Source organism: Ranitomeya variabilis, chromosome 5 (genome assembly GCF_051348905.1).
Source record: "Ranitomeya variabilis isolate aRanVar5 chromosome 5, aRanVar5.hap1, whole genome shotgun sequence".
Taxonomy (NCBI): domain Eukaryota; kingdom Metazoa; phylum Chordata; class Amphibia; order Anura; family Dendrobatidae; genus Ranitomeya; species Ranitomeya variabilis.
Window position 1 is genome coordinate 155935519 of NC_135236.1, and position 25839 is coordinate 155961357.

At 44.9% G+C, this 25839-nt stretch overlaps 1 protein-coding gene across 1 annotated transcript in view; it reads left to right on the top strand.

Moving 5' to 3' along the window:
- The window catches only part of AGBL1 (AGBL carboxypeptidase 1), a 797337-nt gene that overhangs the window by 234068 nt on the left and 537430 nt on the right, over positions 1-25839 (top strand). The window contains exons 16-17 of the mRNA XM_077262682.1: positions 9570-9705; positions 20618-20771. Coding sequence (XP_077118797.1) covers positions 9570-9705; positions 20618-20771 — 290 coding nt within the window. The remainder of the gene's footprint in view (positions 1-9569; positions 9706-20617; positions 20772-25839) is intronic.

Genomic DNA, 25839 nt, shown 5'->3' on the forward strand with positions numbered 1-25839 from the left:
TTAACTACCACTTCCGGCCATGGGGCCGGAAATGCGTGCATCGCTGACCCCCGTCACGTGATCGGTGGTCTGCGATGCGTCGGCATAACAAACAGAGGTCTCCTTGAGACCTCTATAGTTGTTGATGCTGGAATGCTATGAGTGCCACCCTGTGGACGGCGCTCATAGCAATGCAAGAATTCAGCTACATAGGAGCGATCTGAGCTTCACTCCTATGTAGCTGAGCCGATCGAGTTGTGCCAGCTTCTAGCCTCCCATGAAGACTATTGAAGCATGGCAAAAGTTTAAAAAAAATGTTTTAAAAAATATGAAAAAAATAAAAAAATATATCAAAGTTTAAATCACCCCCCTTTCGCCCCATTCAAAATAAAACAATAAAAAAAATCAAACATACACATATTTGGTATCGCCGTGTTCAGAATCGCCCGATCTAGCAATAAAAAAAGTATTAACCTGATCGCCAAACGGCGCAGTGAGTAAAAAATTTGAAACTTTTTTTGGTCACTGCGATATTGCTTTAAAATGCAATAACGGGCAATCAAAAGAACGTATCTGCACCAAAATGGTATAATTAAAAACATCAGCTCGGCACACAAAAAATAAGCCCTCACCCATCCCCAGATCACAAAAAATGGAGACGCCACTGGTATCGGAAAAAGGCGCAATTTTTTTTTTTTTTTAGCAAAGTTTAGAATTTTTTTTTACTACTTAGATAAAAAATAACCTAGACATGTTTGGTGTCTCTGAACTCGTAATGACCTGGAGAATCATAATGGCAGGTCAGTTATATCACTTAGGCTACATTCACATTAGCGTTCTGCGCCGCAGCGTCGGGCGCTGCAGCGTTGCCGCATGCGTCATGCGCCCCTATATTTAACATGGGGGTGCATGGACATGCGTTGCACTTGCGTTTTGTGACGCATGCGTCACTGTGGTGCATGCATCAGGGCGCAGAGGACGCAGCAAGTTGCAGTTTTTTCTGCGCCCAAAACCATGCAAAAATGGACGCATGGGTCACAAAACGCTGCATTGTGCATGCGTTTACATTTGCATTGTGCGTTGCGTCGCCGACGCTGCGGCGCACAACGCAAATGTGAACTTAGCCTTAGTGAACCTAGCAAAAAAGCCAAACAAAAAACAAGTGTGGGATTGCACTTTTTTTACAATTTACAGGAATTTTTTTCCTGTTTTCTAGTACATGACATGCAAAAACCAATAAGGTTGTTCAAAAGTACAACTTTTCCCGCAAAAAATAAGCTGTCATATGGCCATATTGATGGAAAAATAAAAAAAAGTTATGGTTCTGGGAAGGAGGGGAGCGAAAAACGAAAACGTAAAACCAAAAAAAGCTGGGGTCATGAAGGGGTTAAAAAGTCTAACTAAAAGTTAATTTTTATGGTCTTTATATAGGGTTTATTTGTCTTTGGCAATTTGTTAATAGATGTATGATTACCCTACGCTGTCTACCTGAACAGCATCAGTTGTTAGTGTTCAGTTTTTCTTCACCATAAATCTTTTTAAGAAGGGCCCACAAGTTTAGTTCAGGTCAACTTTTTGGGCATCAACCACAGTCTCCACAGTGGAGTTCTTTAATACATGTGATGGAGCATTGTCAGGCATAAAAACCATGGTTTTCTGGTAAGATGCAGTCTTTTTTATGTGCCATTACTTGAAGAAAGTGTCTTTTAAAACTTGGAAATAAATTTGGGAGTTGATTTTGATTCCATCTGCAACCCCTAAAGGTCCAGCTAGCTTATCTTTAATAATACAGTCCATAGCAGTACCCCACCTTCACGATGCTGGTGTAGAATTGGAAGTCTGTTTCTGTTACTGATCCAGTAGTCTGCTCAGAGGCGTAGCTAGGTTCAGGGGGGGCGAAGCTTCTGAGTGGGCCCCTAACCAGGTAACCTTGATTACAACTCGGTGACGTGCCCTAATAGTGGAGGAGAACCTCAGCAGATGACCGTGCTATTACTGAAGATAATCTCTATATAACGACCAATATGAATATTACCGCCATATGGTCAGTGGTAGATACCAGCCCTACAGAACATATAAGAGATCACTGCACAGTTACAGATAATCACTTACCACTGACGTTCTTTCTGATGGAATCGTTAACTTTTCCCGTCTTTTCCATCTGGCCCAGACCGACATGACAACTTCTTCCAGCAACGACTCGTCTGCAGAGAATACAACAAAGACACATTTCACTCCTCATATTCCAGCCCCATCACCATCTATTCCCAACCTGCACAAACTCCCCATCCTACTGATACCCCAATACTGAGCCGCTGCTGCCATATGTGTCCTTGTCACTCTACCTGATATTCCAATACTGAGCCACTGCTGCCGTATGTGTCCCTATTACTGCACCTGATACCCCAATACTAAGCAGCTGCTGCCGTATGTGTCCCTGTTACTGCCCCTGATACCCCAATACTGAGCTGCTGCTGCCGTATGTGACTCTATTACTGCTCCTGCTGTGTGATTCTCTGTACCCTCTAAATTCTAAAGCACCCCTCTATAACAATGCCAGATGCAAGTGCCCTAGAAAACACTGCCCATATTTTGCCCCCTAGAAAGTAATATTGCCCTGTTTGCCCCTTTGATAGTCACAGTAACCCGAGTTCCCTATAACAATAAGTGCCCACTTTACATTTAATAATGTCTCGAATCTGTCCCCCTGTACAGCTCCCCTATAAAGTATAATACTCTGTTATACACAGTATACTGACCCCTTAGTAGCCTCCAAACTGTTTGATGACTGTAATCCCCACACTGTATGATGCCCCTCTAGATAGCCTCCATATAGTATAATAGTATAATGCACCAGATAGTCCTCAATATAGTATAGTGTACCAGATAGTCCTCAATATAGTATAATGCACTTCCCATAGGCCTACTCTATATTGTAAAATGCACCCCCCATAGGCAGACTCTAAAGCACAAGGCAGCACCCCATAGGCAGACCCTGTAGTATAAGGTAGCACCCTGCAGGCAGACCCTGTAGTATAAAGCAGCACCCCTATAGGCAGACCCTGTAGTATAAGACAGCACCCATATAGGCAAGACCCTGTAGTATAAGGTAGCGCCCCTATAGGCAGACCCTGTACTATAAGGCAGCACCCCCATATGCAGACCCTGTACTATAAGGCAGCACCCCCATAGGCAGACCCTGTACTATAAGGCAGCACCCACATAGGCAGACCCTGTACTATAAGGCAGCACCCCTATAGGCAGACCCTGTAGTATAAGACAGTACCCCCATAGGCAGATCCTGTAGTACAAGACAGCACCCCCCCATAGGCAGACCCTGTAGTATAAGGCAGATCTCCCAAATAGGCAGACCCTGTAGTATAAGGCAGACCCCCCATAGGCAGACCCTGTAGTATAAGGCAGACCCCCCATAGGCAGACCCTGTAGTATAAGGTAGCACCCTGCAGGCAGACCCTGTATTATAAAGCAGCACCCCTGTAGGCAGACCCTGTAGTATAAGACAGCACCCATATAGGCAAGACCCTGTAGTATAAGGTAGCACCCCTATAGGCAGACCCTGTACTATAAGGCAGCACCCCCATATGCAGACCCTGTACAATAAGGCAGCACCCACATAGATAGACTCTGTACTATAGGGCAGAAGCCCCATAGGCAGACCCTGTACTGTAGGGCAGCACCACCATAGGTAGACTCTGTACTGTAAGGCAGCACCCCATAGGCAGACCCTGTATTATAAGGCAGCACCCCCATAGGCAGACCCTGAACTATATGGCAGCACCCCCATAGGCAGACCCTGTACTGTAGGGCAGCACCACCATAGGCAGACTCTGTACTGTAAGGCAGCACCCCATAGGCAGACCCTGTATTATAAGGCAGCACCCCCATAGGCAGACCCTGAACTATATGGCAGCACCCCCATAGGCAGACCCTATACTATAAGGCAGTACCCCTATAGGCAGACCCTATAGTATGATAGTACCCCCATAGGCAGATCCTATAGTATAAGACAGCACCCCCCATAGGCAGACCCTGTAGTATAAGGCAGATCCCCCATAGGCAGACCCTGTAGTGTAAGGCAGCACTACCCAGGTTAATACGATTAATCCCCAATCCCCACAGTTTTAAGCGTGCCCTAAAAACTCATTTGTTCAGATTGGCCTACTGCCTCAACTCATTAACCTAGCTATCCCTGTGTGGCCTATTAAAAAAAAAAAAAAAAAAAAAAAACATAATCAGGTTCCTCGCATCATGTTCTCATACACTTTATGCAGTTAATAGCACTCTGTGTCTGTACTGCTACACACCTAGGCAGTTAACTGGTTCATGCAGCTTTACATGAACACCCAAGCCTTACACTATGGCTGGTCCAAATAATTAAAGCAATTGTTACCATCCACCTCTCGTGTCTCCCCTTTTCCTCATAGTTTGTAAGCTTGCGGGCAGAGCCCTCATTCCTCCTGGTATCTATTGTGAACTGTGATTTCTGTTATGCTGTAATGTCTATTGTCTGTACAAGTCCCCTCTATATTTTGTAAAGCGCTGCGGAATATGTTGGCGCTATATAAATAAAAATTATTATTATTATCATTATTATAAGGCAGACCCCCCATAGGCAGACCCTGCATTATAAGGCAGACACTGCATAGGCAGACCCAGTAGTATTAGGCATACCCCCATAGGCAAACCCTGTAGTATAAGACAGACCCCCCACAGGCAGACCCTGTAGTATTAGGCAGACCTCCACATAGGCAGACCCCCCACAGGCAGACACTGTAGCATTAGGCAGACCCCCCATAGGGAGACACTGTAGTATTAGGCAGACCCCCACATAGGCAGACCCTGTAGTATTAGGCAGACCCCACATAGGCAGACCCTGTAGCATTAGGCAGACCCCCCATAGGCAGACCCTGTAGTATAAGGCAGACCCCCACAGGCAGACCCTATAGTATTATGCAGACCCCCCACAGACAGACCCTGTAGTATTAGGCAGACCCCCATGGGCAGACCCTGTAGTATTAGTCAGACCCCTATAGGCACACCCTGTAGTAAAAGACATACCCCCCACAGGCAGACCCTGTAGTATTAGGCAGACCCCCCACATAGGCAGACCCTGTAGTGTTAGGCAGACCCCCTAGAGGCAGACCCTGTAGAATTAGGCAGACCCCTCATAGGCAGACCCTGTAGTATTAGGCAGACCCCCCTATAGGCAGACCCTGTAGCATTAGGCAGACCCCCCATAGGCAGACCCTGTAGAATAAGGCAGAGCCCCCCACAGGCAGACCCTGTAGTATTAGGCAGACCCCCTCATAGGCAGACCCTGTAGTATTAGGCAGACCCCCGCATAGGCAGACCCTGTAGTATTAGGCAGATCCGCCATAGGCAGACCCTGTAGTATTAGGCAGACCCCCCATACGCAGACCCTGTAGTATAAGGCAGCACTCCCTATAGGCAGATCCAGTGGTATTAGGCAGACCCCCCATAGCTAGACCCTGTAGTATTAGGCAGACCTCTACATAGGCAAACCCTTTAGTATTAGGAAGACCCCCCACAGGCAGACCCTGTAGCATTAGGCAGACCCCCATAGGCAGACACTGTAGTATTAGGCAGACACCCACATAGGCAGACCCTGTAGTATTAGGCAGACCCCCATAGGCAGACCCTGTAGCATTAGGCAGACCCCCCATATGCAGACCCTGTAGTATAAGGCAGACCCCCCACAGGCAGACCCTGTAGTATTAGGCAGACCCCACACAGGCAGACCCTGTAGTATTAGGCAGAACCCCCCATAGGCAGACCCTGTAGTATTAGGCAGAACCCCACATAGGCAGACCTTGTAGTATTAGGCAGACCCCCACATAGGCAGACCCTGTAGTATTAGTCAGACCCCCCATAGGCAGACCCTGTAGTATTAGGCAGACCCCCCAGGCAGAACCTGTAGCATTAGGCAGACCCCCCCATAGGCAGACCCTGTAGTATTAGGCAGACCCCCACATAGGCAGACCCTGTAGTATTAGTCAGACCCCCCATAGGCAGACCCTGTAGTAAAAGACAGACCCCCCACAGGCAGACCCTGTAGTATTAGGCAGACCCCCCATAGGCAGACCCTGTAGTATTAGGCAGACCCCCTATAAGCAAACCCTGTAGCATTAGGCAGACCCCCCATAGTCAGACCCTGTAGTATTAGGCAGACCCCCTATAAGCAGACCCTGTAGCATTAGGCAGACCCCCCATAGTCAGACCCTGTAGTATAAGGCAGACCCCCCACAGACAGACCCTGTAGAATTAGGCAGACCCCCTCATAGGCAGACCCTGTAGTATTTGGCAGACCCCCCTATAGGCAGACCCTGTAGCATAAGGCAGACCCCCCATAGGCAGACCCTGTAGTATAAGGCAGAGCCCTCCACAGGCAGACCCTGTAGCATTAGGCAGACCCCCTCATAGACAGACCCTGTAGTATTAGGCCAACCCCCGCATAGGCAGACCCTGTAGTATTAGTCAGACCCCTCCATAGGCAGACCCTGTAGTAAAAGACAGACCCCCCCACAGGCAGACCCTGTAGTATTAGGCAGACTCCCATAGGCAGACCCCCGCATAGGCAGACCCTGTAGTATTAGTCAGACCCCCCATAGGCAGACCCTGTAGTAAAAGACAGACCCCCCACAGGCAGACCCTGTAGTATTAGGCAGACCCCCCATAGGCAGACCCTGTAGTATTAGGCAGACCCCCCACATAGGCAGACCCTTCATAAGCAGACCCTGTAGTATAAGGCAGACCCCCCACAGGCAGACCCTGTAGAATTAGGCAGACCCCCACATAGGCAGACCCTATAGTATTAGGCAGACCCCACCCATAGGCAGACCCTGTAGTATTAGGCAGACCCCCCATAGGCAGACCCTGTAGTAAAAGACAGACCCCCCACAGGCAGAGCCTGTAGTATTAGGCAGACCCCCTCATAGGCAGACCCTGTAGTATTAGGCAGACCCCACGCATAGGCAGACCCTGTAGTAAAAGACAGACCCCCCCACAGGCAGACCCTGTAGTATTAGGCAGACTCCCATAGGCAGACCCCCGCATAGGCAGACCCTGTAGTATTAGTCAGACCCCCCCATAGGCAGACCCTGTAGTAAAAGACAGACCCCCCACAGGCAGACCCTGTAGTATTAGGCAGACCCCCCCATAGGCAGACCCTGTAGTATTAGGCAGACCCCCCACATAGGCAGACCCTTCATAAGCAGACCCTGTAGTATAAGGCAGACCCTGTAGAATTAGGCAGACCCCCACATAGGCAGACCCTATAGTATTAGGCAGACCCCACCCATAGGCAGACCCTGTAGTATTAGGCAGACCCCCCATAGGCAGACCCTGTAGTAAAAGACAGACCCCCCACAGGCAGAGCCTGTAGTATTAGGCAGACCCCCTCATAGGCAGACCCTGTAGTATTAGGCAGACCCCACGCATAGGCAGACCCTGTAGTATTAGGCAGAACCCCATAGGCAGACCCTGTAGTATTAGGCAGACCCCCCATAGGCAGACCCTGTAGTATTAGGCAGACCCCCCATAGGCAGACCCTGTAGTATTAGGCAGAATCCCCATAGGCAGACCCTGTAGTATAAGACAGCACCCCCCCCCCCCCGCCCCTATAGGCAGATTCTGTAGTATAATGCAGCACCCCTTAAAATAATAAATAAATACTCACCTCTCTTCTTCCTGGTTCCTGCGCTGCTCTGAGCTCCCGTTTGTCTCGGCGCCGGGCAGTGACTCATCGCATTCGCTGTCAGCGTCGCCGATGTCAGACGCTGGCAGGGCGATGATGGGGGAAGGAGCGCAGCTCTCCTTCCCTCATCATTGCGGTCAGTTGTATTGGCTAAATGCCGGTACAGCTGACCTTGCGATGACAGGAGGGGGGCCCACTGCTGGTACCGGGGGCCCCCGCCTGCTCAGGGGCCTCATAGCGGCCGGCAGCAGAGCAGAGCTGTGCGCGCCGATACAGTTTGAATAGCGTAGCTCTGGGTGGGCCCCCTCTGAGCACCGGGCCCGGGGCGCCCGCACCCTCTGCCACCCGAGTAGCTACACTACTGAGTCTGCTGCATTACTACACTGGAGTATGCATAACACATACATACTCGCTGGTCCCGGCTCAGAAAGTGGCAAATCCCAGCAGCACAGAGTGACTGCAGAGTGACTGCAAACTTAACATTTTGGACCAGAAACCCCTTTTTGTTCCATTTTGCCTGAGGATATCAAGCAGACTAATCATTTTGCACATCTTGAAAAAGGGCATTGATATCCATAGGCCTCACTCTCCCTCATTACACAAACACACATCACCTGATCTGTTTCTATCCAATAATCAAGTTTTCTATAGCTTGGAGCTGAAAAATCTGCATAAAAATTTTGATATGGTCAAAACACTAACTTGCAAAATTATTGGAAACAAAGCGTAATATGATACCCCAGCAGTCTGACCATACAGTATTTACCATGCTCTTATACAGTGTACAGTTGTGCTCAAAAGTTTACATACCCCGGCAGGGTCATTTGGATGCTTTGGGTTGTCATTATGATTTAAAAAGAGAAAACACAGTAGTTTGACGATAAATGGCTTCACCCAACCACTAACCATGTGTGGAGAAAAAGTTTTGGTGTTATCATTCATATTCTCTGAAAAAAGGCCAAGAAAGCTAAAATTCTGCCGGAGTATGTAAACTTTTTGGTATAACTGTATATAGTACATTGTATTATTGAATAAAAGTTTATTTGGGAGATTATAACACCATAATAATGTGCAATAAGAAGGGATAATATGGTAGTACACAGAGTCTGTGCACACAAAAGGTCAGAGGAAATATACTGCAGCATTTAAGTGCTGGAAGTGTTCCAATAACTGATTCATTCATAGAATGGTGTTTTTGAAAACTTCAATCCCATTATGTAGAAAACTTTATGCACACCTGAACAAATGGCCAACCCAGGGTCCTCCACTTAGGGTACCTTTACACAGTGCAATTTTGATCGCTACGACGGCACGATTTGTGACGTTCCAGCGATGCATTTACGATATCGTTGTGTCTGACACGCTACTGCGATCCGGATCCCCGCTGAGAATCGTACGTCGTAGCAGATCGTTTGAAACTTTCTTTCGTCGTCTAGTGTCCCGCTGTGGCGGCATGATTGCATCGTGTGACACAGGTTGTATACGATGTGCGCACAGTAACCAACGGCTTCTACATCGCAAATACGTCATGAAATTATCGCTCCAGCGCTGTGTATTGCAACGTGTGACCGCAGTATACGACGCTGGAGCGTGCCGTCGTAGCGATCAAAATTGCACTGTGTAAAGGTACCCTTACTGGGTTGACACTAGAAATCCTAAATCTAATTTACATGTTAAAAGACAAAGTGGTGAACACTCAACTGTAATGAGTAAGCAAATATCAACTTTGGGTTCAGTAAATCCTGTGTAATCAGGTGATCCAGAAGCAGATGCATGAACTAAATGTGCCACATCTTTCTGCTATTATGACTATAAAATACTTAAACATCTCTTTTTTTCTTATATTCTTCACTAGAAACTTGTTTTGTTACCGAGCATCTGATGGAAAGAGGAGAAAATATTACACCTTGACTTTCACTGTGAAGTTCCCACATTACGATGATGTCTGTTACTTGGCGTATCATTATCCTTACACATACTCTGCTCTCTTGGTAAGATTAACTTTCTTAAGCCATGGAATTTATTATCTTGATATCTTACCAGTGTTCTTAGCACGCTCAGATATTCTAGTTTCCGATGCAGGATTGGACAGTGTTGTAATATTGATGTGTGGGGGATAGTTGCAAAACTCTTCCCTGCTGATACTTAGTGGATAGTATGTGAAGAGCAGGGCCAATACTAGCTTTTCTGTTGCTTTGTTGCTTGAGGCAAAAATGTGAATGGTTCCCCTCCCTGCAATGCAATTTAAACCAGAACAAACGCAATTCAGTCATTGTTTTGGGGTTTTGCTATTACAGTACTCATTATTGTTTAGTCATCTTAGGGAACTTCAACATGTGATCGTCTACTTGCTTATACTATAATAGATGGAGGCCCGATGCTATTGCATCAGGAGGGTATTAATGTCACGATGGGTGCAGGCTTTGCAGCCTTGAGAATCTCCTCCCCATGTGCTCACCCACCTATCCACTCTCTCTTTCCCCATGTGCTGACTTCTCCCGTCTGTGCTCTCTGCTTTGGCCTGTTTATCCCATGCGCTATCCCCCTTGTCTGCTGTCTCTCTCCTTCCTGTGCTGTGTACTTCCCTCATGTGCTGTCCCGTTTGAGCTGTCTCCCCCTGGGCTCTGTCTCTCTCACCCCTGTGCGCTTTCTCTCTCCCCATCTGCTGTCTTCTCCTCTCATGTCATCTCTTCTTTGACCTGTGTACCCCATGTGCTCTCCCCCTTGTCTGCTCTCTCTCTCTCTCCACAACTGTGCTGTCTTGTTCCCTCATGTGTTCTCTCATTTGATCTGTCTCCCCCTGTGTGTTCTCTTTCCTATGTGCATGCACCTCTCCCCCTGTGTTAAAATGAAAGCAAAGTAGGTAAAGGTAAATCAGACTGCCGCCATCTTTGTGCAGACAGATAGCGGCGGTCACATTAAAACTGCGCATGCGCTCCTCCTGTACAAAGTTGGCGGCGGTCAGTGAATCATTCGGCTGATCCCGGTGGTGGCGCATTCGCGACAGTGTTCCGCTGGTGGTACCGTGCAAGAGGCTGCGCACTGTGTATACAGTGTGTGTGTGTGTGGTGCATACGGCATATACAGTGTGTGTGTGTGTGTGTGTGGTGCGATGGTGTTCCGCTGGTGGTACCACCCAAGAGGCTGGTTACCACAAGCAGTTTCCATATTGAGACACCCATTACTTGGGTGTCCCGATATGGAGGTCGGTCAACTTCCGCCGCTTGGAATTCTGGGATCCGGAAACATCTGGACGGAACAGGTTGTGAAGACATTACAAAGTAAGTATATATTAAAATACTGCAGTGCTCCAGTATTGCAGTTTATAGAACAAGTAACTGTCCTATGAAAAAATACACAACTGAAACCACCATCAGTACAGAAATACAGCATCCGAACAACAATCTGTACAGGAATACAGCACCAGGAACACCAACAGTATGTGGATGAATCACCTGAACTATTATCAGTACATGACTACATCACCAACACTTACATCAGTACATGAATACAACTCCAGGATTAATACAGCTATCAATTTCAATATGAGCTCAGTACTGTATGTCCTTAAAGACGCACTCCAATCAACATCTTTATCTTCTTAATATACTGCAATCATCACATTATATTGCACTGTGTCTTACAATTGCTCATTTTTGCCTTCTTCCCAGCTAATTCTTCTCTTTTCCATAAGCGCTATGACATCACATGATTACAAACTGACTAGCTGAATCCTTTGAAACTTGATATAGGAATAGTGTTGAGCGATACCGTCCGATACTTGAAAGTATCGGTATCGGAAAGTATCGGCCGATACCAGCAAAGTATCAGATCTAATCCGATACCCGATACCAATACAAGTCAATGGGACTCAAGTATCGGACGGTATCCCTGATGGTTCCCAGGGTCTGAAGGAGAGGAAACTCTCCTTCTGGCCCTGGGATCCATATTAATGTGTAAAATAAAGAATTAAAATAAAAAATATTGATATACTCACCTCTCCGACGCAGCCTGCACCTTATCGAGGGAACCGGCAGCCTTCTTTGCTTAAAATGCGCGCATTTACTGCCTTCCGTGATGTCACGGCTTCTGATTGGTCGCGTGCCGCCCATGTGACCGCGACGCGACCAATCACAACAAGCCGTGACGTAATTTTCAGGTCCTGAATGCCTAATTAGGCATTCAGGACCTAAAAATTACGTCACGGCTTGTTGTGATTGGTCGCGTCGCGGTCACATGGGCGGCACGCGACCAATCAGAAGCCGTGACGTAATTTTCAGGTCCTGAATGCCTAGAATTCGGCATTCAGGACCTGAAAATTACGTCACGGCTTGTTGTGATAGGTCGCGTCGCGGTCACATGGGCGGCACGCGACCAATCAGAAGCCGTGACGTCACGGAAGGCAGTAAACGCGCGCATTTTAAGCAAAGAAGGCTGCCGGTTACTACCAGGGCACGTCAGAGGGTGAGTATATCCCTATTTTTTATTTTAATTCTTTATTTTTTACATGGATATGGATTCCAGGGCCTGAAGGAGAGTTTCCTCTCCTTCAGACCCTGGGAACCATACACTGGGAACTTCCGATTCCCGATACCACAAAAGTATCGGATCTCGGTATCGGAATTCCGATACAGCAAATATCGGCCGATACCCGATACTTGCGGTATCGGAATGCTCAACACTATATAGGAACAGAAAGTAAATTTCCCTGTATGAGCCATAAGTCACTGCAAAAAACCTTGGCAGGGGTGGAGAAGAGCTGCTGCGTTTGAAGATGAAGAGGTGAATGATAAATGCAGAGATGAGAGACTTGTTGTTTCTACATAGAGCATAGACAACAGAAGAATTAGCTGGGTTGAAGGGCAAATTGAGCAATTGTAAGTACACAGTGCTATATAATATGATGACTGCAATAAATTAAGAGGAGTAAAGCTTTGATAGGCATGCTTCTTTGAAAACGGTAAGGAGATTTTGAGAATTTGTGTCATCAGCTATCATCAGACTACAGACCATACAGGAACCACAGTACTGATTAGAAACAAGCATTATCACAAATTAACATTTTCACCCAGGTACCTTACATGTGACATCTTCTCTGATTGGAGTCATTATTATCCCTTTCATCTCAATCTGGTCCTGACACCATAATAACTTTAGACATCCACCACTTGTTTCTACAAACCTCTTCTGCCTTTTACACTACATCCCAACAGTATCATATTGCTCCTGAATAAAAATACCTTCACTATGCAGTGCCCTTGACTAGTTGCCCTGACTGTGCTTCCAGCATAAAACATGGCTCACACACAACCCCCCTTATGATACACAGCCTCCACACCATCCACGCTTATGAACTATAACACACATCACCCTTAATGATCTATAACCACCACAATGTTCACCCTTATGAGATATAACCTTCACACCATCCACCCTTATGAATTAGAACCACCACAATTTTCCTACTTCATGTTGTCCTCTCTTCATCGTTTTCCCATGTTTATCTCCAACTTCAGCATGTTCCCCTCTCTATACTGTGCCCCTATACATACTACTCCTTCTTTATACTAGCTCTGTTAACACTGAACCTTCTCTCTATAATACCCTCAATCTACACTATACCTCCTTGCTATAACCACCCATACACAGTAGGATTGCCCACACAACATAATTTCTCCCACAGCCCTTTATAGACAGTATGATGGACGGTATATTCCTTCACATACTATTATTGCTCATAGCTCCATATAAACAGTATAATGCCCCATAGCCTTCTATGAACAATATGATGCTCCACAGCCCCCCTATAACTAGTATGATTCCCCATAACCTACTATATTCAGTATGATGCCACCATAGCTCCCATATACAGCTCTGGCAAAAATTAAGAGACCACCACATCAAAACCCTGTCATGGGCAGCCCAATCTCCAGACCTGAACCCCATTGAAAACCTCTGGAATGTAATGAAGAGGATGATCGATAGTCTCAAGCCATCAAACAAAGAAGAACTGCTTACATTTTTGCGCCAGGAGCAGTGTGAAAGACTGGTGGAAAGCATGCCAAGACTCATGAAAGCTGTGATTAAAAATCATGGTTATTCCACAAAATATTGATTTCTGAACTCCTCCTGAGTTAAAACATTAGTATTGATGTTTCTAAATGATTATAAGCTTGTTTTCTTTGCATTATTTTAGGTCTGAAAGCACTGGTTATTTTTTTTTATTTTGACCATTTTTCTTTGTCAGAAAAAATACAAACTGTATTGCTTGGAAATTTGGAGACACGTTTTTAGAAGTCTATAGACTAAAAGAACAATTTACATTTTACTCAAAAATATACCTATAAAGAGAAAAATCAGACAAACTAAACGTTTTGCAGTGGCCTCTTAATTTTTGCCAGAGCTGTATTATTATTATTATTATTATTATTATTATTATTATTTATTTATTTATATAGCACCATTAATTCCATGGTGCTGTACATGAGTAAGGGGTTACATACAGAGTTATAAATATCGTTTACAGTAAACAAGTTTACAGTGACAGACTGGTACAGAGGGGAGAGGACCCTGTCCTTGCGGACTTACATTCTATGGGATAATGGGGAAGAGACAGAAGGTTGGAGGTGCAGCAGCTCTGGCGGTGGCGAGGCGGCGGCTCTGGCGATGGCGGAGCGGCAGAATGGTTATTGCAGGCTGTAGGCTTTCTTGAAGAGATGCGTTTTCAGGTTCCGTCTGAAGGATCCGAGGGTGCTGGATAGTCGGACAAGTTGAGGCATGGAATTCCAGAGGATGGGGGATATTTGGGAGAAATCTTGGAGGCAGTTGTGTGAGGAACGAATAAGTGTGGAGGAGAGTACGAGGTCTTGGGAGGATCAGAGATTACGTGAGGGAAGGTATTGGGAGATTAGTTCAGAGATATAGGGAGGGGACAGGTTGTGGATGGCTTTGTAGATCAGTGTTAGTAGTTTGAACTGCATTCGTTGGGGAATTGGGAGCCAGTGGAGGGATTTGCAAAGGGGTGAAGCAGGGGAGTAGCGAGGAGAGAGGTGGATTAGCCGGGAAGCAGAGTTGAGGACAGACTGGAGTGGTGCAAGAGAGTTAGCGGGGAGGCCACAGAGGAGGGTGTTGCAGTAGTCGAGGCGGGAGATGATAAGGGCATGCACAAGAGTCTTAGTAGATTGTGGGGTGAGGAAGGGACGGATTCTGGCAATATTTTTGAGTTGGAAGAGACAGGAGGTGGCAAGAGTTTGAATGTGTGGTTTGAAGGACAAGGCAGAGTCGAGAGTTACCCCGAGGCAGCGGATTTCTGGTGCGGGAGAGAGCGTGATGCCGTTTACCATAATAGATAGATCAGGTAGAGGGGATACCTGAGATGGGGGAAAGATGATGAGTTCAGTTTTGTCTACATTGAGTTTTAGGAAGCGAGAGGTGAAGAAGGAGGATATGGCTGACAGACACTCCGGGATTCTGAACATAAGAGAGGCGACATCTGAGCCAGAGAGGTAGATCTGAGTGTCGTCCGCATACAGGTGGTACTGGAAGCCATGGGACTTTATGAGTTTCCCTAGGCCATGGGTATAGATAGAAAAAAGTAGGGGTCCTAGGACAGAGCCTTGAGGGACTCCAACAGAGAGAGGGCGGGATGAGGAGGTAGTGTGGGAGTGGGAAACACTAAATGTGCGGTCGGAAAGGTATGAGGCAATCCAGGACAGGGCAAGGCCTTTGATGCCAAGGGAAGAAAGAATCTGTAGCAGTAAGCAGTGATCGACTGTGTCAAAAGCAGAGGACAGGTCAAGAAGGAGGAGGATTGAGAAATGTCTGTTAGCTTTGGCTGTGAGTAAGTCATTAGTAATTTTTGTCAGGGCAGTTTCGGTGGAGTGGTGGGGCGGAAGCCAGATTGGAGGTTGTCAAGGAGAGAGAGTTAGATGAGAGTTGGGGGTAAAGTCGAGCATGGACATGCTGCTCAAGGAGTTTTGAAGCAAACGGGAGCAGTGATATGGGGCGGTAGCTGGGCATAGCAGTTGGGTCAAGGTTAGTTTTTTTGAGGATGGGTGTGATGGTGGCATGTTTGAAGGCAGAGGGGAAGGTACCAGAAGATAGCAATAGGTTGAAGAGATGGGTTAGGGCTGGAATGACCATGTTAGTGAGGTTGGGGAGCAAGTGGGAGGGGATGGGGGTCAAGTGCACAGGTGGTGAGGTGTGATTTGGAAAAGAGGCGAGTAAGCTCTCCTTCAGTGATGTTGGAGAGGAAGGTTACTAGGGATGGACAGAGGTCTGGTATAAGGAGTGGTTGGGGTGGTGGAACAGTTAGGGTTTGCCTTGTTTGGTTGATCTTGTTTTTGAAGTAGGTGGCAAAGTCCTCGGAGGAGATGAGAGGAGTTGGAGATGGCAGTGGTGGGCGGAGGAGGGAGTTAAATGTGCTGAACAGTTGTTTTGGGTTGTAGGATAGTGAAGATGCAAGGTTAGTGAAATAGGTTTGTTTAGCGGAGGTGAGGGCAAATTTGAAGTCAAATGTAGCTTGTTTGAAAGCAATGAAGTCGTCTGGCAGGCGTGTTTTCTTCCAACGTTGCTCTGCAACCCTGGATGCTTGTCGAAGTTTTTTGTGAGATTGTTATGCCAAGGTTGCCTAATGGTTCGTCGCACTTTGCCATGCATGAGAGGGGCGACTGAGTCTATGGCTGATGTGAGAGTGGAGTTATAGAACGCGGTAGCGCTGTCCGTGTCGTGGAGTGAAGATATGGAGGACAGGGGTAGGAGAGAGTCTGAGAGTCTGTGAATGTCTAGATGTGTGAGGTTTCTGCGTGGATGTGGTAATGGCTGGACATGGGTGGCAGGTGAGGAGGACAAGGATGAGAAGGTGAGTAGATGGTGGTCAGATAGGGGGAAGGGAGAGGTTGCAAGATTAGATAAGGAACAGAGGCGGGTGAAGATGAGGTCTAGTGTATGTGCATCTGTGTGGGTGGCTGTGGAGGACCACTGGGTGAGTCAAAAGGATGAAGTAAGGGCCAGTAGCTTGGAGGCTGCTGGCTGGTGGGTGTCAATAGGGATATTAAATCACCCATAATGATGGTGGGGATGTCAGTGGAGAAAGTAAAGGAGCCAGGTGGAGAATTGGTCGATGAAGGCAGTGGCTGAGCCCGGTGGTCGGTATATGACAGCCATTTGGAGACTGGAGGGAGCATAGATACGGACAGAGTGAACATCGAAAGAAGGGAGGATAAGGGAAGGTGGGGGTTGGATAGGGTTCAAAAAACAGTTTTTAGAAAGAAGGATACCCACTCCTCCACCATGTCTGTTGCCAGAGCGAGGAGTGTGGGTAAATTGGAGGCCACCGTAACTCAGTGCTGCAGGCAAGGCCGTGTCAGGGGGCATTAGCTAGGTCTAAGTGAGGGCCAGGAAGGAAAGGTTGCGGGAAGTAAAGAGATCATGGATCATATGGAGCTTGTTGCATATAGAGCGGGCATTCCAAAGCGCCCCAGAGAGAGGAAGCAGGGGGGTGGGGGTCAGTGGCACAGATTTTAAGTGTGAGGGGTTGCGATAGTTTCTCATAGTGTGAGAAGGATAGGGGGAGGATTAGTGATGAATGAGGCGGGGGGTAAGAGAGAGGGGAGATAGTTATGTAGTTTGAGGGTGCGAGGGTATATGGGGTTAGTGGAGGAGAGTGAGGATTAGTGGAGCAAAAAACGGTGGGGGAAATGTGAGCATGGTTAAAGAGCAGGGAAGAAAGGAAAGGCAAGTAAAGTTAGAATACAGTGATTAGTCTTACCGTCTGGCCGATTTATGGCCGATTTCTGGTATATTTCAGATGATACACTTAAAATATGTCACTTGAAATTATGTCACCTCTGACTAAAGTCAAATCTGACCTGCTCCATGCAACTTATACCATTCAAATGCCCAAGAAATGAAGCCAGGTGAGAGAGGGAGGGGAGGAAGGAGGTGGAGGACAGTCCACAGCAGGGGACAATTAGCAGATTGCAGTTAATACAACATTTGACTACCAAAGATGAAGGCAGAGGCAGGATAACATCAAAAGATGGGGCTAGGTGTGAGGAGCACAGACATGTCAATATGCAGTTAGAAGAATTTTCAGAATGATACAGGAATTAAAGTCAGGGAAAAAGAAGTAACGTACCACTTAGAACAGAGGGAGAGAAGTACATGGGATTCAGGGGTGCAGTGGCTATTCCAGAGTAGGAAATAGTTCAGATGTACCTGTGAATGAAAGCAGATGGATCAGGGCATGACAGCATGCTGTATACAGTATAAAGGCTCAAAGCCACCTATCAACAAGATGGCCCCGGATCTCCCCTATATACAATACAATGTCACCCAGAGCACCTATATACTGTATGATGCTACCAAAGCTTCCCTGTATACAGTATGATTGCTTTGGAATTCTATGTACAGTATGATGCCACAACAGCCATCTTCCCACAACTTCTGTGTCACATGATTTAAATAATAATAATAAAAAAATCATTGTACTCACCTAATCCAGGCTCCCCGTCCATCGCAGCCTTCATATTATCTTGAAGCTTGTCTCACAATAGGTGCTGGCAGTGCAATAGTGACGTCATCACTCTGCTTGAAGTCCCTTGCATTGTGCCAGCCTTCAACAGGCCACAGCCCAGAAGTAGCCTGCGGCCTTCTGGAGTAACTGGCAGAGCAGGGAGTGATAGCCCTATGCGCCACCAAAGGTTTCAAAAGTATTGACATCAGGAGGACACCAATACAATTAAACATTTTGCAGGCTGTTGGACCAGCCCTGCTCCTCTAGGGGTGGCTAAGAGCTGTCGCCTGAAGCGACATACTCATGTTGCGTATTGGCAAAAGTGGGCTTACTGAAAGGGCTACAGCTATATCATTATTGCGGCCCCTTCAAAAAGCTGATGTGTAAGGATTATCAGACCCTCAATAAGCAGAGACTTCAGCGCATAATAAGGGACATTCAATTCACTGCAAATGATTTCACTGCAAATTGAGTTTCCCAGGAAATTCAACGCAAAGTTCAAATCAATTTGTCAGAATTTTTCACCGTGTCTATAATACCAATTTCATTTGCCTACATTTTAGGTGTAGCTCAGAATAGTATATTTGTCATTCCTGTAAATGTGTTCACAATACATTTATTCTACCTTGAGGTTATAATGATTTTATGCTCCAGATGGTACTACATTTAAAGTTTCTTGCAGATTTATTCTAAGGTTTAAATTTGTCAAAAGCAAATGATAGAAGAAACTTCAGTGTTTAAAAGTTGTAAAACATGTTTAGAATATCTGATGACACTCAAACATGAAACAAATCAAATATATTTACCTAATGTCCCGTGTCCACTGTTCTAATTACATTCACATGTTGTCATCATTACTTATTAAAAATGCACACCGATAGTGAATTTAAAAATAAACCTGTTGTATAGAGTTGGGTGAATTTATTCAAGTGAAATTGAATTATACTCGAATATCACAAAAATGTGTATTCTCCTACGGGCTGCCATTTTGCGGCTCTGTAGAGAACTAGCAAAAGGTTAAAAAATAATAAAAAAGTAAAGCTTCATCATTCAGAACCCCAGCCAATCTCTCCTGCTTGTTCCCCCTAGAATGTTCCTTAGCACCTCTACTTACCACCACTGCATCTTCTCGCTAGTCAGGGTCTTTCAGCTACCAGTAGGCCTGGAATGTTTCTGGACGTGCAGGACCTAGTCACAGCCTGAAGTCATGGTCTAGAGTAAGAGTCATAAGGTTGACGCACATGTCGCATTGTCACAATGGGTTCTGATATTAATAGGCTGGGAAGGTCAATGGATATTGGCTTCTTCCCAGCATAATAACCCAAGCTTACAGCTGTCTGCTTTCCTTTGGCTGGTTAATAAAAATAGGGAGGTCTTTTTTTTTTCATCTACCGTATACACTCATGTATAAGCCGAGATTTTCAGCACAATTTTTTGGGCTGAAAACGCCCCCCCCCCCTAGACTTATACACGAGTCAATTGTCCAGAACACTGGCAGGGGAGGGGGTGCGGCATAGCACCGGCAGGAGCCGGTGGCTGTGGCACAGTGACCTCTGCAGCTGCAGCCGCCGGCTAACAGAAGACATCCTACTCACCCTCCATCGCTGCATCTCCATCCCGGCATCTCCATTGTCCCGGCGCCGGTGGCTCTCCTCTCCTGTGCTGAGCAGTCACGTTGTACCGCTCATTAAGGTAATGAATATAAACACATGTCCACTCCCATAAGCGTGGAGCACACATTCATTACCTTAATGAGCAGTACCATGTGACCGCTGAGCAAAGGTGAGGAGAGCTGCCGGTGCCGGGAACACGGAGTTGCAGGGATGGAGATGCATGTGGGAGGAGGGTGAATATGACGGGGAGGGGGGCAATGTGAGCCATGCATACAACCAAGGGAAGGGGGGAGCTGAGCCACGGGGGATGGGGGGAGCCACACATACCAGGACAGGACAGGGGGAGCCACATACCAGGACAGGATGCGGGAGCCACATACCAGGACAGGACAGGGAGAGCCACATATCTGGACAGGACAAGGGGAGCCACAAACCAGGACAGGACGGGGAGCCACATACCAGGACAGGACAGGGGAAGCCACATGCTAGGACAGGACAGGGGGAGCCACATACCAGGACAGGACAAGGAGAGCCACATATCAGGACAGGACAGGGGGAGCCAAGAGTCAATGTTTCAAGGATATCAGTATAGCAGGGCTAGTATAGCAGTGTGGAAGAGCTAGGTTCTAAAAGTGCATAGAGGACATGGCAATGTTTAAGAGCTGTTATTGAGAACGAGGTTAGAGAGAATCGGGAAAATTGCTTTACAATTGCATGATGACCTGAGCTGATGTTTCCATAAAGTCTCTGCAGTGACATGTTTGTCCTTCTTAGTCCCACTTACAGATTTTGGAGCGCAGAAGCAAACAACATCGAGTTTATTTCAAGCAACAGACATTGTGCCACACATTGGGAGGGAATCCATGTCCAATTGTCACTATAACAGCCATGCCAAAATCAAGCTCTCAGAGACACAGGGAGGAGTTATGTAAGTATCAGCTATTTATATAATTATATTTGTTATACCTAGTTTCTGTTTTTCATTTCATTGACTAAAACACTTTGGTCTGTTGGATCCTTACGTTTGCGCCTTTTTTGAAGTCTATTTTATTTGTGTTTGCCTGTTTTTTTTAAATCGGGCACTGTATGCATAATTTAGGGTCTCTAGATATTTTTGCCTGTTTCAGCATTTGCAATTAATCAAAAAGTCTAGAAGTTTTTGAGCAATTTTTGTGGAATTTTCCCAAACATTTGACTTTCTGCTCTAAATAGTTGCAAAAATAGTTAAAGACAGAACAAAAAAGAACATTTTGACTTTCCACAAAATTCATGAACTGTGCATGCCATTTTGAATAACTTGATGCTAAAAACGTCAAACAGGATTAAAAAAAAAAAGTGATGCAAATGATGAATTGTGCTCTAAATCTGTGGAGCAGTGCTTCAGTCCTTGTTACCGGTGAACCACAATTGAGGACACAGTATTGATACTGTACTATAAAGGAAATATATATAGTATAACATAAAACAATAAAACAGGAATGTGACCCACCTTGTAAGTGAATACAGAGATATATTCAATTAAGAACAATTCATATGGCATGCGGGTTTTACTTTTATTAATCTATTTCTAAAATGTTTGAATGATACAAGATACTGATTTGCAGCAACATCAAGACTTCATTACTTTCTGAACTGCAATTGGCATAATTTGGTTTCCCTTTTTTTCACCGTATTGAATACTGTGTTCATACACCAATCAATACCAACAGTAATACCAATATTGAATAATTCCCTCTCATGCTACCAAACAGCTCAGACCCATGGCATGGGCTCCACAAGATGTTTTGGGGAAAAAGGCATCGATGTATAAGCATCAGGTCCTTTATAGTTTAGCAAAGTTGGACCTTGATAGATTGGACTTGTTTTCCCAGCACTTCCCATAGAGGTCTGATCCGATTGGGGTCCATGGTAAATAACAGGTTTCCCAGGAGAACATTGCTCAAAGCCTCACACTGCATCTGTGGATTTGCCTGCTGTCCATAGTACACCCCACACTGTGCAATGGAAAAAAAAATCTGATCATATACATACGGAACTTTTCTTTTTTTTTTTTTAATGTGCTACAACAGTTAGACTGATACATAGAGTCAAGATTGTAGATTCAGACTAGGTCATGTTAAAAACATTGCATAAGAATTTACAAACCAAAATAAGGAGTAAATCACAGAGAACAGTATAATGGACTGTGGACACATATTTTGGACCTTCTCTTTTTTTGTGTAAAAAAAAAAACAAAAAACCAAAACACACAGGTGTGAATGATGCCTGTGCGTGGTGTCTATAACGTGGAAGACACATAGGTCTGCACTATAGTTGCGTACACAAAACTGTAGGACATTTTTAAACTAGATTATTTGTAAAGTTGTTTTCTTTTTTAAATTTGAATGCACTGGCGAAATAAGAAAAAAGGTTGCAAAAGTGTCCATATCCTTTATTGTGCATACTTTTCATATTGTAATTTATTATGCCAGCTATTAGAGCAGTAAAAAACATTAACCGTACTGTCGAGAAGCTCGGATTATTTACCTCTAAAAGGCTTTAAATAGCTATTAGCTGTAAATACGGCTCTTAATCTTTTCCAGTAGAAAAAAAACAATAAAAGTTGTTAGCATTGGTTAGTAAATCACAAATGTGCTTGATAAATGCAGCGCTAGCTTTCATTCATACTGGCCTGAAGTTTTTATTAGTTTTCTGCATGTACGTGTTACGGTTTCCTTGCATTCATTTTGTGAACCCTTGGGTGCATTTGGCGTTGTTTATATACCCCATACGTGCGCCACAGATTTGTAAAGCTTTGTTCAGAGTCATGCAAACACAGTGTGGGTCTGTGGCTCTTCAGACCAAGTTGATACTGAGTAGTCAGTACAAATATGCTTCTGGCAAAGACAAATAGAGAGCGAGGTGAGGTTTGACGCAGTTTATGGAGTTCCTATGACTGAGTGATGCATACTCTGGCAAATCTTTGTGGGTAATGTCCATGCTGTAGAATGAAGACTTGGCTCTTTATCCATCATTATGGCAGAATAATAATTGCTGTTCCTTTTCTTTTTTATTTTACTGTACAATTACACCTCAATATTTGTTACAGTGCTATCTATTCATTTTTGTAAAGTTTAACTATGTAATCGGATCATCTATTCCATTTTTTTATTAATATGACATATAGACTCCAATTTTTCAGCTGTTATTGTAGGATAGACTAAAGTTCACATGGGGAGGAGACTTTTTTTTTTTATTACGTTCCTCCATGCAGAATAGCCAGAAATTTTGCCAAATCTATAAGGGCTCCTTCAGACATCTGTGATCATCGGTCCGATCTCGTTTCACAATGCATGAACTGGTCGGACATCTTCTTCTGACCCAAAGAGTGACCACCTCACAGAAAAATGGCCAGTTCGTGCATTGGGATGTGAGATGGGACCGGTGATCACGGACGTCTGAAGGAGCCCGAATAGTGGCACATGCAGTCTTATAAATTTGCAGCATATTTGCCATATATGCAACTTGTCACTTTTTCTCATTTTAAGGCTCATTCAGGCAAACATAATGGGTCCGTGTGCTGTCTTTATACAAGAATACAAGATGGGTAAAATTCTGACCAATACAAGAAAAATGTTGCAGTTTACGTGAGCCTTTTTACACACAGACCACTGGTTTGTGTGTAAGGTAAAGTTTACATGAGCATATAAAAATATTCTAATTTTCATCTAGTAAAATTGGCCTTTTTTTCATCTTTGTTGTCATCTGTATGCAAATCCGTATGGCATCTATTTAAATACATCAGAAGTTATAAAAACTTTTACTTCTGAAGGTGGTTTTCACGTTAATGACCAGGCAAATTTTTACAATTCTGACCACTGTCACTTTACGAGTTAATAACTCTGGAAAGCTTTAACGGGTTCTGGTAATTCTGAGACTGTTTTTTCGAGACATATCGTACTTCATGATAGTGGTAAAATTTCTTTGATATGACTAGTGTTTATTTGTCAAGAAAAATTGAAATTTGCAAAAATTGTGAATATTTCACAATATTTCAACTTTGAATTTAAATGCCCTTAAATCACATAGATATGTCATACAAAATATTTAATAAGTAACATTTCCCACATGTCTACTTTACATCAGCACAATTTTGGATCCAAAATTTTTTTTGATAGGAAGTTATAAGATTTAAAAGTTGCCCAGCGATATCTCTTTTTTACAACAAAATTTACAAAACCATTTTTTTTAGGGGCCACATTACATTTGAAGTCAATATGATTGAAGATACCCAAAAGTGACACCATTCTAAAACTGCACCCTTTAAGGTACTCAAAACTACATTCAAGAAGTTTATTAACCCTTCAGGTGCTTCACAGGAATTTTTGAAATGTGAAAAAAAAAATATTACTATTACTATTAATAAATTTACTTCAGATCCAACAGGAACATGAAAAAATGGACCCTGAAATTTGTTGCATAATTTTCCTGAGCATGCCAATACCCCATATGAGGGTGAAAACCACTGTTTGGGAGTGCACAGCAGCGCTCGGAAGAGAAAGAGCGCCATTTGACTTTTTGAATGCAAAATTTGCTGGAACAATTGGCAGATGCCATGTTCCATTTGGAGAGCCTCTGATGTGCCTAAACAGTGGAAATCCCCCACAAGTGACATTTGGAAACTACATTTTGGAAACTAAACCCCTCAGGGAACTGATCTAGATGTGTGGTGAGCACATTGAACCCTCAGGTGTTTCACAGATGTTTATAACAATGAGCCGTGAAATAAAAAAATAAATAAAATCACATTTTCCTCACAAATATGTTTTTAGCACAAAATATTGAATTTCCATAAGGGTAACAGGAGAGATTGCACAATACAATTTGTCGTGCAAATTTTTCCTTAGTACACCGATACCCATCATGAGGGAGAAAGCTACTGTTTGGGTGCACGGCAGTGCTCGGAAGAGAAGGAGCATCATTTGATTTTTTGAATGTAAAATTTCCTGAAATCATTAGCAGGCGTCATTTCCCATTTGGAGAGCCCCTGATGTGCCTAAACAGTGGAATCCCCCCACAAGTGACCCTATTATGGAAACTAGACCCTCAAGGAATGTATTTAGATGTGTGATGAGCACCTTGAACCCCTAGGTGTTCACTGAAGTTTATAATGTTGAGCTGTGAAAATAAAAAAATTACATTTTCCACACAAAAATGTTATTTTGGAACTACATGTTTAATTTTCATAAGGGTAACAATAAAAATTTCACCATACAATTTGTTGTGCAATTTTTCCCGAGTACGCCTATACCCCATATGTGGGGGAATACTACTTTTGAGGCACAGTGCAAAGCTCAGGAGTGAACAGGCGCCCTATTGGAGTTCAGATTTAGCTGGAATGGTTTGAGGATGCCGTGTCACATTGGCAGAGCCCCTGAGGTGCCAGAACAACAGAAACCCCCTACATGTAAACTCATTTTATGAACTACACTCCTCAGTGAATTAATCTAGTGGTGTAACAATCATATTGACACCACATGTGCCTTAAAGAAATTATTACCACTGAGCGGTGAGAGAGAATAAATTACATTTTAACCCCTTTCTACCATTGGATGTACTATTCCGTCCATGTGGGGTGGGCCCTACTTCCCAAGGACGGAATAGTACGTCCAGCGCGATCAGCCGCACTCCCTCCACAGCTGACATCTGGCACTATGTGCCAGGAGTGGTCACGGACTGCCCCGGTACATTAACCCCCCGCACACTGCGAACAAACATGATCGCAGTGTTCCAGCAGTATAGGGAAGCATTGTGCAGGGAGGGGGCTCCCTGCGGGCTTCCCTGAGACCCTCAGAGCAACGCGATGTGATCGCGTTGCTCCGAGGGTCTCCTACCTTCTTCTCCCTGCAGGCCCCGGATCCAAAATGGCCGCGGGGCTGCATCCGGGTCCTGTAGGGAGGTGGCTTACCAAGCGCCTGCTCAGAGCATGCGCTGGTAAGCCAGGAGCCCTGCACATC